Here is a 15,477-nt window from a genome sequence, read left to right as displayed (position 1 = left end):
TTTTAAACATGTTTAAAAAATAGGATGGAAATGCTACAGATAAATAATAGATGCACATAAGTAAATTATCTACAGGAAAATATTAAGAGCACAAAGCACTTCACATTCCACCAAAAATTATATTGAAATCTGTGAATGAAAGTATTCATTGTTAATGGCTCAAGCAGTTAAATTCCGCTTTTAGTTAGAAGGCTGTGTTTATGCTTCAGAACTTTGTCACTCTAGCTCAGCTAAGCTTTTTACCTGGCTGGCTCTGATGACAGGATGAGAAGAGTTGTGGAAGCAGAGAACTGAGTTTGGTCAACCTTGGCAAAATTGTTCTCTGCTTTCATAGTAATCTTTCATTGAACTATTCACTGATTTGTAAACATGTGCCTCTGAAACAGTTCACAGTCCAGTAATCTTTAGCTTGGCTACACTTGACCTTCCTCCTACAGCCACACCTTTTGTATCTGAAAAACATCATCCTTTCTAAAGCACTCTTGTCTGGGAATGGCCAGTCTTTACCTGAGAAAGGTTCCATTGAGCTTGTTGGTTTTGTTGCAATCCATACTTATTTTGTGGTGGTGTGACCATCTGTCCCACCATTCCACCTTGAGGTCCAACGACAGTTTGAGGAAGTCCCATCACACCAGTTGGTGCAGTACCAGTAAATCCATTGGGCATTCCCACTCCTACCATCATGCCCGTGCTTTGTCCCATGACTGGCACTGATTGTCCCATCATGTTTCCCATCATCCCAGTTGCTGCTGGCACAGGAACTCCCATGGGTGGGAAGCCTTGAAATTGAGTTGAAGGTTGTGTGGTAAATGGCATAGAAGACGACCCCATGAACATACCTGTACCAGAGAAGAGAAGATTTCAGCAGAAGTGTCTTGTGATTTTCCTCCCCCATCCCGTAAGTCAGAAGTGCACCAAATAATTGTAAGGGTAGCTTTGTCCATCTGTGTGTCACTGCTGCCAATTTAGCTTCTGGTAAAAGCAAAAAATTGCTTTAAAATTCTCAAAAGAAGGGGACTCACCATGAGATTAACTGCCAAGAAATGCTTGGCATCCCTGTGGTGAACCAGAATCTTTCAGTTGTTGTATTGGAGGTCTTTGTGTTCACACAGACACAGCTAAACCAAAGCTCTGACAGTTCTGTAGGGATCCTGACAGCCTGCTGGCTGCACACTGGAGACTCAGACCCTCACTTGATGAATTACATGGCAGAAGCAGACTACACAGATCTTTCAGTAAATTGTACACTTGATAATTTGAACAGTTATAAATAAATTAAAATCACACATATGTTTTTCTTTAGCACCCATATTACATTTCAGTATTTTTTCTCAGTTTTATAAAAGCTGAACATAAAGACCTTCATTTGAATATAGTCAACAGGTATCCAACCTTAGCTTTATATTTGTAGAAGATAACTTTTCTAGATAAAGATTAAAATAGGACTGCACAGAAACCTTCACAACATTATTTACCCGGAGCATTTTGCTGCTGCATTGTTCCTGTGCCATACAGTGATAAAATGGAGTCTTTGGAGAGCTGTTTCTTCGCTGACTCTTCGGATTTTGCTGTTTGCTCAGTAAATAGATCAAGATCCCCGGCTGCTCCAGACAAGGTGGCAGCTGCTGGTTTAGTGGAAGTGCTCTGGGGAATAAAAGACAAGACAGACTACTGAAAGAAACCAGCAAAAGATGATAAATATTTACTGTACAGCCTTGCCCTTCAACTTAATGAAACTTCATTAATTTACAGAAACTAAATTTAAGTGAATGAGAATTTAAAAATATGTGGTATGACTAAAGACAGAAAAAAGCAGTATAGGCAATATGGGACCATCAGACCAGATGAAGGTTACAAAACAAAACTAAGAAAACACCAGCTTCAGGGTGTACACATACAGACTATTCATTCCTGTTGTTTCTACATTTTTCATCAGTGAGAAGCATAAATCAAGAGCTGGAATTAGATTATGAAAAATAATTAGGAAATCAATAAGGAGATTAAAATTCACATCTCATTAATCCTTTCATAGGCAGAATAGATTAGAGAAGAGATAAAACAAAAGATTAAGTGCTTTGAAAAGTATCTTTGGAGAAAAGGCAAAATTTTGGTTATCTACGTCAAGTAATAAAATTTCTAAAATACATGGTTTATAACTGGCTTAGAGTTCTTTAAGCACGTTTCACTTATTGAGAAAGCATAATTATCTAAAACTTACTGCAATCTACAACTGAAAAACTAAAATACAGGCAGGCTGGCAGGCTTTGTGCTGCCCTTGTAATAGAATATTTTGTAAACAAATTACATCCAGGTGTCTCTCAGAGCTTTTACATTGGTGCTCATACCCATACAGTTCCATATGGGGGCTTTCTCGGGGAATCAGGCAATACATAGGTTCTTGTTATATTCCTTAAAACACACAACACATCCTGTTACCAGTGGCAACTTTTAATGCAAATCAACTGCATGCACAGTGAAAAAGAGCCAGGACTGCAAATCATACTTAAACTATGGCCTTATTTCAGTCCAGCTAAATGATCCCCAACTGCTTAGCTTACACCTACTGCACCCACATCTTGTGTGAGCTTCAACTCTTTTCCACACTAAAGGAAAATCCTCCTTGGACTACCACTGTCAATGAACAGGTAACCAGGTCTGTTGGTTGAGATCCAATATCCAAATTTATCAGACAAGAGGATACCACAAAATACACAGATATGGGACACCCCTATAATCTTCCTTAAAGCAACTATCACCAATCTGCTGCTTTTGCTGGCATGCTGCTGACTAAGCCCTGAGACGTCCACTATGGTCACACTGGGTTTGTTACAAACACCACAGTATGAATGTGTTTTAAAGGTGTTTATGCACCTTTAAAAAACACATGAAATGTGTGACTTCTGAAACCTCTAGGGTAAATAGAGTGATATATATATATAGAGTATATAATCTGTAATCCATACATAATATATATTATGTAATATATATAATATGCATATATATGATATATATCTAGATTATATATAGAGAATATATAATCTATAGTGCCATAGATTAGGGGGGAAAAAGCCCAAAACACAGAACAATTCTGTTACCAGCTAATTTTGCCAGAAACCAGCAAGAGAAAGGAGTGCAGATTTATATAGTTGATGGTGAAAAATTTCCAAAACTGCTGGAGAAAGGGAAGAGAAAAAAAACCAAAAAATGGAAACTTTCTAGAAAGTGAAAAAACCTGCATTTATACTACATCCAGTTTGGGCCAAAGTCAATAGGACTTAGTGGGCAACCAAGAGTGGGCTGACAGACCTACAGAGGGAAAACAAACAGAAAAAGACCTATGAAACCTCTCTGGCCAGTGTACAATTAAATTATCAATTTCTTTCTGTACATACTAAAAAGGCTTCTTCCTTCTCACAATAATTTCTGATTGCAAAGGAAATTTTTTACTTAAGTGGGGAGTAGGAAGCCCTCCCTATTTAAGACAACTCTTTATCAGTGTGACATAACCAGTCTTTAAAAATATCAGATTTAACAATACATTCAGGTAAAAGCCTGTTCTGAACAGCAGTACTTGTTTCCTGTGCATACACCCAGGAAGGCCCATTACTGAATTGTTCCCTGCTGACACAGATCTCCCATGGCACCTGCCTAGGCCAGCCCCTGTGTGACAGCCGTGCTCAGCAGGCTGCAGGGAGGAGGACACAGGAGCAGTACACATGGGTGGAGAGAGGGAGCAAGGAAGCTCTTCTTTGCTTCCAGGCAGCAAGGAAGGGGTTTGTTTTCCTCTAGAAGGCAGAGCTGGAAACCTGGAGGTCTCATCATGTTATGTTTACAACCTAAGATTAAATGTTCATTTAATATCTCTTCATTCAGATTGGTCTTGGAAGATCCTCAAAGGAGCCAAAGCACCAGACAAGCACTCCCTGAAGTGTTCATCACCTAAATAAATGGAAGGTAATGCAAAATACATGGCAAGAAAACAGCAGGTGGCATCCAAGTTAAAAAACTACCAACACTGACATGACTTTTGTATCTCGAACATTGTCATGCTACCCAGGACCTCTGTAAAAACACACCTGGCATTCATATAATAATTTTCCTACACATGGTATTCTGTGTCATTTTGCTCAACCTAAATGTTCATCAGGTGCTTAAGGATCATACTGGTAAGTATCATGACATTAGTGATATAATGGTATTAGTGCAACAGAATTTTTCTTACAAATTTAAGAAGAGGTGGCAACAGAGGAAATGAAAGAGGGAAGTGGACAGTGGGACACATGGAGAGAAGGACTACAGGAGAGAAAAAAGCACATGTACATTTTCCTGCTACCTGCACATCTCTGGCTGGTATCTAGGAAAGCAGGGATGGCCTGTAGAAAAGGCAGGCCTCTACTGTTTTCCATTTGTATAGTGATAAATAATGGCCCCGCACAACACTTTCAATTTCTCCCTCCTGACTGAAAGAGCTACCTGCATAGAGAAAATACAGCCTAGCACATAATTATTCTTATGTAAGCAAGGTACTAAGTACATTATTAAGGTCTTAAATTCTGTATGCAATGCTTACTCTTTTTATCTTTGCACTGTAAATGGACTTGATGTTAATTTCAACTCCTGGTATTGATTTTGCATATTTTGTTTTTAGACATCTACCCAGTCAATAATCAACTATTATTTCCTGGTAATAACTCATGAGGAAATGAGCACTCAACTATATTCAGTTCACAAAGAAAGACACTAAGAAATCTCATCTGTTCTCTTGCTTTTAGGAATTATCAGCAACATCCGAAAAAGTCAGATTAAGATTTTTATCACTTTCTCAGATTATATCCAAGAACGTAATTAAGGTTATAATAAGATTAAAAATTCAACTTTATTTTTTGATGCATGTCCAGTACTCACAACAAGCAATACAGCATTTCCTTTGCAATTATCCTTGTCTAGGCTTGAAAATATTTCTCTTCCCTGCAGTCCCATTTCTAATTCCTTCTTCAGATTACCCTTCTCTAGAACTCAAAACAAATTTCTGTTCCTCTAGACTCTGTTCAGCTAACTCCTTCTGATTCTGGACTATGATGCCGGCTCTTCCACTGTGCTCCACCTAAGGCATTTAAAGTACCAAAGAGTAAAATCATGGATTCGTAAATGGTTTGGGTTGGAAGGGACCTTAAAAATCATCAAGTTCCAACCCCTGACATGGGCAGGTCACCTTTCACCGTATCAGGTTGCTCAGAGTCCTATCCAATGTCAGCTTGAACATTGCCAAGGATGAGGGCATCCACAGCTCCTCTGGTCAACCTGTTCCAGAGTCTCACCACCCAAACAGTAAAGAACTTTCTCCTAATATTTAATCTAAACCTACCTTTGTTTAATTGGAAGCCATTTTCCCTTGTCCTGTCACTAGACTCCCTGAAAAAGAGTCCCTCCCCATCTTTCCTGCAGTCCACCTTCAAATATTGAAAGGTCACTATAAGGTGTCTCCAGAGCCTTCTCTCTTCTCCAGGTTGAACAACCCCAACAGTCTCAGCCTCACTTCACAGGATCAGTGCTCCATCCCTCTAAGCATCTTTGTGGCCCCCCTCTGGTCTGCTCCAACAGGTCCATGTCCTTCCTATGCTGGGAGCCCCAGAGCTGGATGCAGCCCTGCAGGTGGAGGTCTCATGAGAGTGGAGCAGAGTCAGGGAATCACCTCCCTTGACCTGCTGGTCACAATTCTCCTGATGCAGCCCAGGATACTGCTGGGTTTCCAGGGTGACAGTGCACATTGCCTGCTTATATTCAGATCTGCATCCACCAGCACCCCCAAGTCCTTCAGTGCAGGCCTGCTCTCAACCCACTTATTGCCCAGTCTGTAGTCACTTTTGGAATTACTCTAGCTCCATTTGAAGGAATGAAACTCTTGCTTTCACGTACCTGAAGACAGGAGTAAAATAAACCTAAGGAGAAGCTACAAACATTTCAACTGATGATATTGGAATAGGACTATATAGCTCTCCAGTAAGACCTTGCTTAAATAATACTCATGATAAAGCAAACTTCTGGAACAATGCATTTTTACATAAAATCTGAGGACTCTGACAAATTAACACCACCAAAAACCAATTAATAAGTTGAAGCTTGTCTGCCAATCTATGGCAACCATACTAGGTACACAGACCTGACACCTTAGGGAAAAATGAGAATTTATGAACATCTCTTTACTTAAAATATGCCACCAAAGCTTTTCAGATATGAATCATGAAAAACATACATCATACTACACATTACAAAGTACACTTTTGTAAAAATACACTTTTGTAGCCACCAAGCTGATTCTCAGCTCCCAGTACAGTACAATTCAAATCAGGCCCATACAGACACATACACACACACACACACACACACAGAATCCAAAATAGTTTAAGTGGACTGAATTTTAGTATCCTCCTTGGAGAAAGACTTACATTAAATATTTCACTGAATTAATACTTCTAAACTAAATACCTCACAGTTCTCCCCTTCTCTTCCTTCCTACAAATTTCACAGAAGAATGAAGATGTATAATTATTTTTTTTTTTCCTGGAAGACATAGACAAAATTTGAAATCAACATCTGGTTAAAACAATTCAGGAAACTGTTTTAAGTGAAGGTAAAAATGATATACCTTAGTTCAGTTCCTACACAATGTTTGGCAACAAACCCTATTCTAATCCCTATAATTTAGCTATGCCCACTTCACATGAGAAAACATTATCAAACATATGAAATGTTCTTCTTTCCTGTCTGTGCCCATGAATAATGCAAAATTTATAGCACATGCCTTTTATCTACTTCTACTGTAGGAGCTGCCTAAGATAACTCTGCTTAAACCCCCTGAGCTTGCTAATAGGCAAAATTCTACTAAAAAATTGCTCTGTCACATATTGTTCTTTACCAGTCCCTTACAAATTCAACAGTCTGCAATAGAATCCAGTTATACAGAACAGTGGGAAGAAACATTTTAAATGTTTTTGAAAACTGTGATAAAGACACATGTCTGCAAACAGCATCAAAGTACTTGCAGATCATCAATGCTCAAGCTACATTTGAAAAAGGAGAAACAAATGCTTTTGTTTTCACTTGAAAAATATGTCTTGGCTATGACAATGGATATAAATCCTAACTTTTGCAGACATCATGACGTTTCAGTCTCATAATAAAACATTCAAACAGACATTTCTGTGCTCCACAGTGCCATAAACCAGACTGCATTTAGCATTAAATGCTGCCTTTCAGGTTAAAATGGAGAAGCAAAGCAATCTTGTGAAAACTCGAGGGTCATACAGATCAGTTTGAGGAGCACCACTAAATTTCCTTCTTTTTCAGAAGAAAATCTCTCAAATTCCACTGTGGCACCTCAGACACACCTACAATATAGAACATAATAGCGAATATCTCAGTAAGAAAGCAAGCCATGCTATTCCACATTTTTTCCCCTTCTTCTACTTCATTTTTAAAAATTTCAATATATTCTGTTAATATATATTCAAAGAAGTTCAAGTTAAGGTTTGGCCATGGACTTCTACCTTAAATTTTCCAATTTCAAGCACAGGAACTGCATGTTAGGGTTACTCAACTGCTGATCTGAGTTCATACCCACTTCACCAATTACAGCCTTGCACAAAATAATTTTACATTATAATCACATCTCTTACTTACTTAAAGAAATTTAAACAGACCAAATCCTTAAACCCTCTAATAATAAGGCACCCTGTGTTCTCCTAACTCTTCTCTGAATCCCATACAACTTTTATCAATATTGCGAGGTGAAAGATCTTACAAAATACTCATAGCACTGCCAAATGAGAGGCAACTCCTGCCCAGCCTCGGTTCCCAGACTAGACACCACCATCCTGAAGCAGAACATGTGCAAGGTCTTGATAATCCTAAAGAAAAATAGAATAATATTCTCTTTGCCCCACTTTAGGAAGCAACCCATGTAATCACCATCAGAAACCTGTCTTCTGCTATCTACGCATGTTCCTGTCTCTTATCTGTAGAGATTATCTGATTACATTACATTTTCTTTGAGATTACTGATTAAAAATGGGAGATAACCAAGAATTAAATCTTGCAATACACCATAAAGATCGTGTGCTTGCTTGCTGAGAATTCTGTTTGTTCCTCCTGATTACAGCACTCAGAACAAAGAAAAATGTCACTACCAGTCTGGACAGGTTTGTTTACAGCAAGTGAATATATTTATACTTTCTAGTATATAAACATGGTCATATTCACCACATATTGAATATAGTATTGTCCTTTCTATCACTTTTTAAGCAATTTAGTAAGTACCATACTTAGTCTAGAAACTAGCACAAAGATGAACAACATGTCAAAATATTCCTCTCACAAAAGGTCCAGTGACCAAATCTTTATAATAGAAATGCATTTAAAATGTTATATATACACATAATTCAGTATGCTTTAGCAGCTACTCCATTATTTAACCCATCACTAGTCATCATCACCTTGGGTATCACCCCTCACTTTGCTTTTTTTCCACCCTTAAGTATTTAGCCTTCTTTTGGATTTCCTACATTCTTTAACCAGCAGGTCACATCACACGTCCATGGAATAGAAACAAAAGAAGGCTTTTCTCTTCGTTCTCAGGCTGCTCTCTTCTCCTGGGCACACAGTAGCTACATACAGAAGTCATCATTTCCAGCTTCAGAACGGCTGGAAAGGGGGAAAACCAGAATTCAATGCTATCCATTATGTACAATAATACCACTGGCCTGTTTACTTTGAGGTCAAGTGAAAACTTCATGATTCTAGATTTGAATTTACTTAGTTTACACCCAAATGTAATAAATTAAAAACTCAGGGAAGCTAGTAAAGAGTTACTGCTTTTCACATCTAGCTCTCCGGGGATCAATTTTGACCTAAGGCATTAGAATAGCAGACAACAAGCACTCAGATACTGCTGATCCTGGTACTTTGACCAGAGACTTCCACAAGAGAGAAGAAAATCTACACCAACAATTTCCTTTGCCATTTTAGCTAACACATCCAAATCTAAATGCAAATACACACGTTACTTCTATCACTTTTTACGGGTAGCTTAATGCATGGTGGGAAGATTGCTTTATCCATAGCATTATGTTTAAAAAGAAGTATGGTTTCAGTCTCTGAAACCCTGTCTAGCATGTTGCACAAAGTCAGCCCTCAGCAGCAAGCAGGGAAAGGGAGAGTAAAGGATAACAAAATCTGTTGACTAAAACATATATGCTTTGAGGCACTCAGAACTCCCTTCCATCATTATCCCTTCCATTGTACACACTATGTAAACTAAAAGATGAAGTGAAACAAGTACAGATACATGTCCCAAAATCATAAATTCAAGAATACACACAATTCTTTCCTGTTCAGCAGAGTGGAACAGAAAGCCCTACACAAAAATAAGCTTCTAAATGACCTTAACAAGATGCTCCAGATGGGGAAGCTAGCTCACCACTACTCCAAATCCTCCCTTTCAAAAGCCAGTCTGGGCTAAGGAAGCTTGCACATGTCCATCACCAGCACCTTGCTCTTTGAGTCGGACAGCTACTCTAGGAGAGCTGCAGCTTCAAGCAGATTCTTTGTGTGTCCCAAAGCTGCCTTTCCAGGCTACAACAGGTGTGGTGATGGGTTTGCTTCCAAACTGTCATGGCTATAAGGAGCAGGCCAGGTGCAGGAATTATGCTACTCTCCCTTAAGGAAAGCAAGACATACATGTTCCAAGATGATACAAAAGACAGAACAGTTCAGGTAGCAGTATTAGTTTTTTTTATATCCGTTCTTGATTTTGAGTATGAAACCTCAGACCCTGAATTTTTAGCAGGTCTAAGAGAGAAGCATCTGCTGCAGTCTTTCTTAAATATCAGCACCACAAAGCAGTAAGCTGTCTTAAAAAGGATGACTGGATGCCCAATAATGTGAGAACATAATGTTATATTCAGCAATACCTATTAAAAAAAGAACAAGACAAGAGAATATAAATGAAAACATTACTACTATCACCAGGGTAAGACAAAATCCAATTTAGCTGCATAACCAGAAGGAAAAACCACACCATCTACTTCTATACCCAAGCAGTGCAGTAGCTTGAAAAGGTGAGAAAAATACCGATGTTACATTTTAAGCATCTCCTATCATGACGTGTTTAAGATGTGTTGAGAAGTATGCATTCCTTCTGTGTGAATCAACAATTCCCTAAAGGAAAATACACATGTGCATGCACATATTTACACATATAACATACATACATATAACTAAATACACTTATTAAATTTTACCTGAGCAGGAGGTACTGCAGCTGCTGGTAAAGGATTAGAGATCATTGGGCCAAAGATATCCAGGTCATCATTCAGTGCTGTGACAGCAGCAGGGCCTCCATTTGTAACAGATGTTTCAGCTGGACCATCTAAAAAAGTAACAGAATCACTTTAAAAGTGAACATTATTAATATCTTAACACCATGAAAATAATTAAAGCTGTATATTCCCTCCTAGCCTGCCCCCAACAAAGATGTACTCAATTTCTGAGATATTTTTCAGGCTGTGATATTGTTCAGATTTTGTAAAGACTTATTTCCTGAAGAAGATGGCACATTAATGTCCTCCAGAAAAAAAACAACCAAAAAACAACCAGTGACAAAAAAACCCACTTAATAGTTCCCTAAGGACAACCACACCAACTAAGCAGTATACATTACTCATTTTTCAGGAGTCTCTGCACACCAACACTTTTAGTAAGAATTTAAATAGACATCTTACTGAGAAGGTCCAAATTTGGTAGCCATGTACCAGAAAAAATACACTCATCTGTGCTCCTGAATTAAAACTTGAAGTTTTAGAATCCATGAAGTTATTCTTGATATGCTAATTTACTCAAGAGTACATAAATAAACTTTGCATTAGGGAAAAAATAAATGATTTCCCTTTTTCAAAAGTATTTTGCACAGAATTTATTCTATAGCTCCATATGGATGCACCTGCCAGGCACACTGAACCTATGGCTCTTGCTCTGAGCCTTGGTGTCTGTAAGTCACTTTAACACATCAACGTTTACTGATCTAGGTGAAACTGGATGCATGCATGACAAATAAAGAACTATGCTTTAAAGAGAATTTGCAATAAAGTACTTTAAAAGATACAGGGACAAAAATATTAAAATAGTGTTTTTAAGGAACAGAGCAACCATTTATTTTTTAATTTTAAGCTGTTCAAGAAAAAGTGGTAAGAATTGGCTAATAAATTTATGCCTAAGCATATCACAAGTGGGTTGCCATTACATAGAACTTGACAAATAGAAAGGTGACTCTAGATTCTGCTGGACTTTATAACGACTGAATAGTCCTAATAGTTTAAGAAAACAAGTTTAAGAAACTTTTATAGGCAATAGAAGAAGTTAAGTGTAAAATTAACCAATCTCAGTGCTGAAGTCAGACTTTGGTAGAAGAAACTAGCTGAATTAAGTCAAAACCTTTTCTTCAAAAGAAATATGGTCATGACTGGCACAGCTGACACATCACAGGAGGGTCAGTACTCCAAAAACCCTAGATTACAGTACACTGCTACTAACATCGTAAGACTGCACTCTGGAACAATCCACTTAGAAGTGGATTACCCACAGATGCTGTGCTGGTTTTGGCTGGGATAGAGTTAATGCTCCTCTCAGTAGCCAGTATGGGGCTCTGTTTTGGATTTTGCTGGAAACAGGGTTGATAACATAGGGATGTTTCATTATTGCCAAGCAGCACTTGCACAGCGTCAAAGCCTCTTCTGCTCCCCACTAGGGAGGGGCTGGGGGGTGCACAAGCAGTTGTGAGGGGACACAGCCAGGACAGGTGACCCCAACTACCAAAGGGACGTTCCACACCCTACATGGTGCTGTGCTCAGTATACAAAGCAGTGAGAAGAAGGAGGAAGACCTTTGGAGTGATTGCATTTGTCTTCCCAAGTCACTGTTACACATGATGAAGCCCCAATTTCCTGGGGATGTCTGAACACCTGCCTGTCCATGGGAAGTGGTGGATGAATTCCTAGTTTTGCTTTGCTTACATGCACAGCTTTTGCTTTACCTGTTAAACTATTTTTATTTCAACCAACAAATTTTTCACTTTTACCATCCTGATTCTCTTCCCCATCCTGTGGGGGGAGGGAGCAAGTGGCTGTGTAGGGCTTATTTGCCTGCTGGGGTCATGACAGATGCCTTCTTTTCTGTCAGCCTTCTATGAAGGTGAAGTGGCCATGGGAATGAGTTGACACTACTAGATCTTCTGTGCTGAATGAAAAGTGAGGGGCTTGAGAAATGTGAAGTAGCCACCTCAGTCAGTTTTATTACTCTTCTGTGATTTGACTTTGCTGGGGGACTGCAGCTGCAATGGTTCTGAAAAGCAGTTACAAACTCAGTTATGATTATGACAGACCTACTTACACCTTAATGCAAAGGTCTCCTCTTTCCCTAATTTCTGATGAATGGAAGCCAGGGGACAGCAAAATGGCCATATGTATAATCAGCTGCACCATTCGATGCACATTAGTGCTTTGAGATGTGTATAAATAAATGTAATGACCATTTAAGCATAAGCTTCTTTTGAGGTCATTCTGCAGACTGGCAGTTTCAAAAACATCTCCCCAAAGGTTTGCTGTTTCAGATAAATTTAGGAATTAACTGTGCATAATTTTCAGGCAAAAGGACTGTCAGGAATTAATAATTTAATGTTCTAACTTTCTCAGTCAGGCACATGTATTAAAAAAAACTGTCAAATTTTTTTGAAAATTCCAAAGTAGTTTAGATTCCCTGAATGTAAAGGTGTTTAACACAGAAGACTGAAAATTTAAATGCAATCATTTACTGAAACAAGCATTTCACATATTCAGAACATTCATGACAGAACCCATTTGCAAAAATATAGTATTTTTCAAGTATTTAATATGTTGCTGATAAACTAGTATTATGAAAACCCAGATTTTTGCTAGATTTGTTCTGTAAGAATGTTTGTTAATGCAGTATTTGTTAATGCACATGCCTTTCATCTCTTACTGAATAAATACCTCCCTGTCTGCACTGGTGCAGAAACCAGACATTTTGAATTACTGTTTACAACACTGTTTTAAGCCTCTATGAATAGTATTAATAGATGATCCTGTTTTACTGATTTCTCAAAATGTAATATTTGGAATATTTATACCTATATCTATCTAAGAGACTCCAAAAAGCTTCCCCCTTCCCTACTGAAAAAACTAAGTTTCAGAATATAGAAAAGGCCTAACAGTATTTTCACTCCAGTTTATTACTTGTAGCAATATTAGCGTTTCCATTTAAATATATCTGCATGAAGGCACGTACAGTCTTGTTTTTCAACATAACAATTCACAGTTCTTATACAGAGATTATGGACAGTCTCAACTCCAACACACCAGATCTTGGATTAGGATGTATTTCTTCCTTTCCTTTCTCGTTTTAAAATATTTCTGTAATATGAGATAGATACTTCTCAGTTTTAATTTATTCAAAGAATATCATTCTTCATTCAACTTGGACCACCCATCATTAAAACCCGATTAGAATAGGTGGTGTGTATATGACAGAAGGAAACACAGCTGTAGCCTTTCCAGGGAAAAGGTAAACATCAGATTAAGCTACATGAGCCTGAGTATTTTGAGAAATTTATAGTTTCAACCATCACAGGATTACTTTGAAGCAACTAGGTTTTGAGAAACTTCCATCACTTTTCTGGAGAATGCATCCATAGGCAGGAATTAAATGTTAGATGTAGCAAAACCCACTGCAATGTGAGCAGATGCAAGGCAGAGCTTCCATGCTCAGTCAGAGAAGGGAAGGTCTGGAGTCAAGAGATGCTGTTCTTCACCCTTGCTCCCAGGTGCAGTTCCAAATCTTCTCTTCTTACAGTTTATGACACCATTGCAGGTAATATCTGATTGCTGTCAGCCACAATGTAACAGCAGATGATGCTTCTGATTTCAGATTAGGAAGCCTTGTTTCAGTTTGATAGCAGAAACAAAAACTATTTATCAAGATGTATTTAATAATATAGTGAAAGGTTCCAGTGAAGTTTACCTTTAGGTTCTTGTTCTGTATAGATTTTATTAATCCCTGACATGACAATTTCCAAGTAAGCACTGCTTCTGTTATGCATATACACCATAGCTTTCACATACATCATCAATCCTTTGTATACTTATTTGCACCAATAGTGAGAATGACCAGCAGAAGGGCTTCAAAGGGACAGAATAAGAGGAAACAGCAAAAAATCAGACCTGATCTTAAGCTCTGCATTTCTGAAACTCACTTTTTATGGACCAAACTATTTACAACAACTTTGTCACTAAGCAGCCATGTATTTTTAAACATACAGTCATTTATGACAGCCATACCAAGACTTTCAATACAGAGAATATACATATGATTATTTTTTACACCAAATTACTAGAGTGACAGAACTGAGAGAAACAGGTCAATAGTTTCAAAAAAATCTTGGGCAAAGATTCAAACAAGGTCTGTCTGGTCAAAATTATTGCAGAATTATTTAATGCATTAGTAAAATTTTATTTACTGCTAAAACCTTTGCAAAAGGGAAAAAGCATTCACAGGAAGGCAATTTCTATATAATACTTCTGAAAATAAAGTGTGGAAAGCCAGAAAGCTAGTAATGCCTCAAGTGGTTGTAAATGCTTTCATTTTGGGAAGATATATTGCTTACCTAAGCATAATCTGAAAACTGCAGTAATACTATAAATGTTAACATATTTACAAGCTCAAGAAGTGGGGCCATGCAAACCTCATGAGGTTCAACCAGGCCAAGTGCAAGGTCCTGGGTCAGGGTAATCCATGCTATAAATACAGGCTTGAGGAAAAATGGATTGAGAACAGCCCTGCAGAGCAGGAGCTATGGATCCTGGAAGATGAAAGTCTGGACACGAGCAGGAAATGTGTGCTTCCAGCCCAGAAACTCAACTGTATTCTGGGCTGCATCCAAAGCAGCGTGGCCAGCAGGTTGAGGGAAAGGATTCTGCTTCTCTACTCCAGTCTGGTGAGACCCCACCTGGAGCGCTGCATCCAGCTCAGGGGTCCCCAGCACAGGAAAGACACGGACCTGTTGCAGCAGGTCCAGGGAAAGGCCATGAAGGTGATCAGAGGGATTTCTCCTTTAAGGAAAGTCTGAGATAGTTGGGGCTGTTCAGCCTGGGGAAGAGAAGGCTCCTTATTGTGGCCTTCCAGTACCTAAAGACCTACAGGAAAGATCAGGTCAGACTTTTTATTAGGGTCTGTAGTGATACAACAAGGGGTAATGGTTCTAAACTGAAACAAGATAGATTCAGACCAGATATAAGAAATAAATTTTTCACAATGAGGGCTGTGAAAGGTTGCCCTGAGAGGTGGGTAGCTGCCCCTTCCCTGCAAACATTCAAGGCCAGGTTGGATGGGGCTCTGAGTTACTTGATCTAG

General features: G+C 38.5%; 1 protein-coding gene across 4 annotated transcripts in view; it reads right to left on the bottom strand.

Annotated features, from left to right (window-relative positions):
• SMAP1 (small ArfGAP 1) overlaps positions 1-15,477 on the bottom strand; it is an 89,568-nt gene that overhangs the window by 2,759 nt on the left and 71,332 nt on the right. For all 4 annotated transcript variants that reach the window (XM_058833855.1, XM_058833857.1, XM_058833853.1 and 1 more), the window contains 3 exons: positions 10,299-10,426; positions 1,476-1,644; positions 508-839 (listed from right to left, as the gene is read on the bottom strand). In XM_058833855.1, the coding sequence (XP_058689838.1) occupies positions 508-839; positions 1,476-1,644; positions 10,299-10,426 (629 nt within the window). The remainder of the gene's footprint in view (positions 1-507; positions 840-1,475; positions 1,645-10,298; positions 10,427-15,477) is intronic.

This window comes from Poecile atricapillus, chromosome 3 (genome assembly GCF_030490865.1).
Source record: "Poecile atricapillus isolate bPoeAtr1 chromosome 3, bPoeAtr1.hap1, whole genome shotgun sequence".
In the NCBI taxonomy this organism is placed as follows: domain Eukaryota; kingdom Metazoa; phylum Chordata; class Aves; order Passeriformes; family Paridae; genus Poecile; species Poecile atricapillus.
Note: the sequence above shows the minus strand (reverse complement) of the source record. Positions and strands in the feature narration are given on the sequence as shown.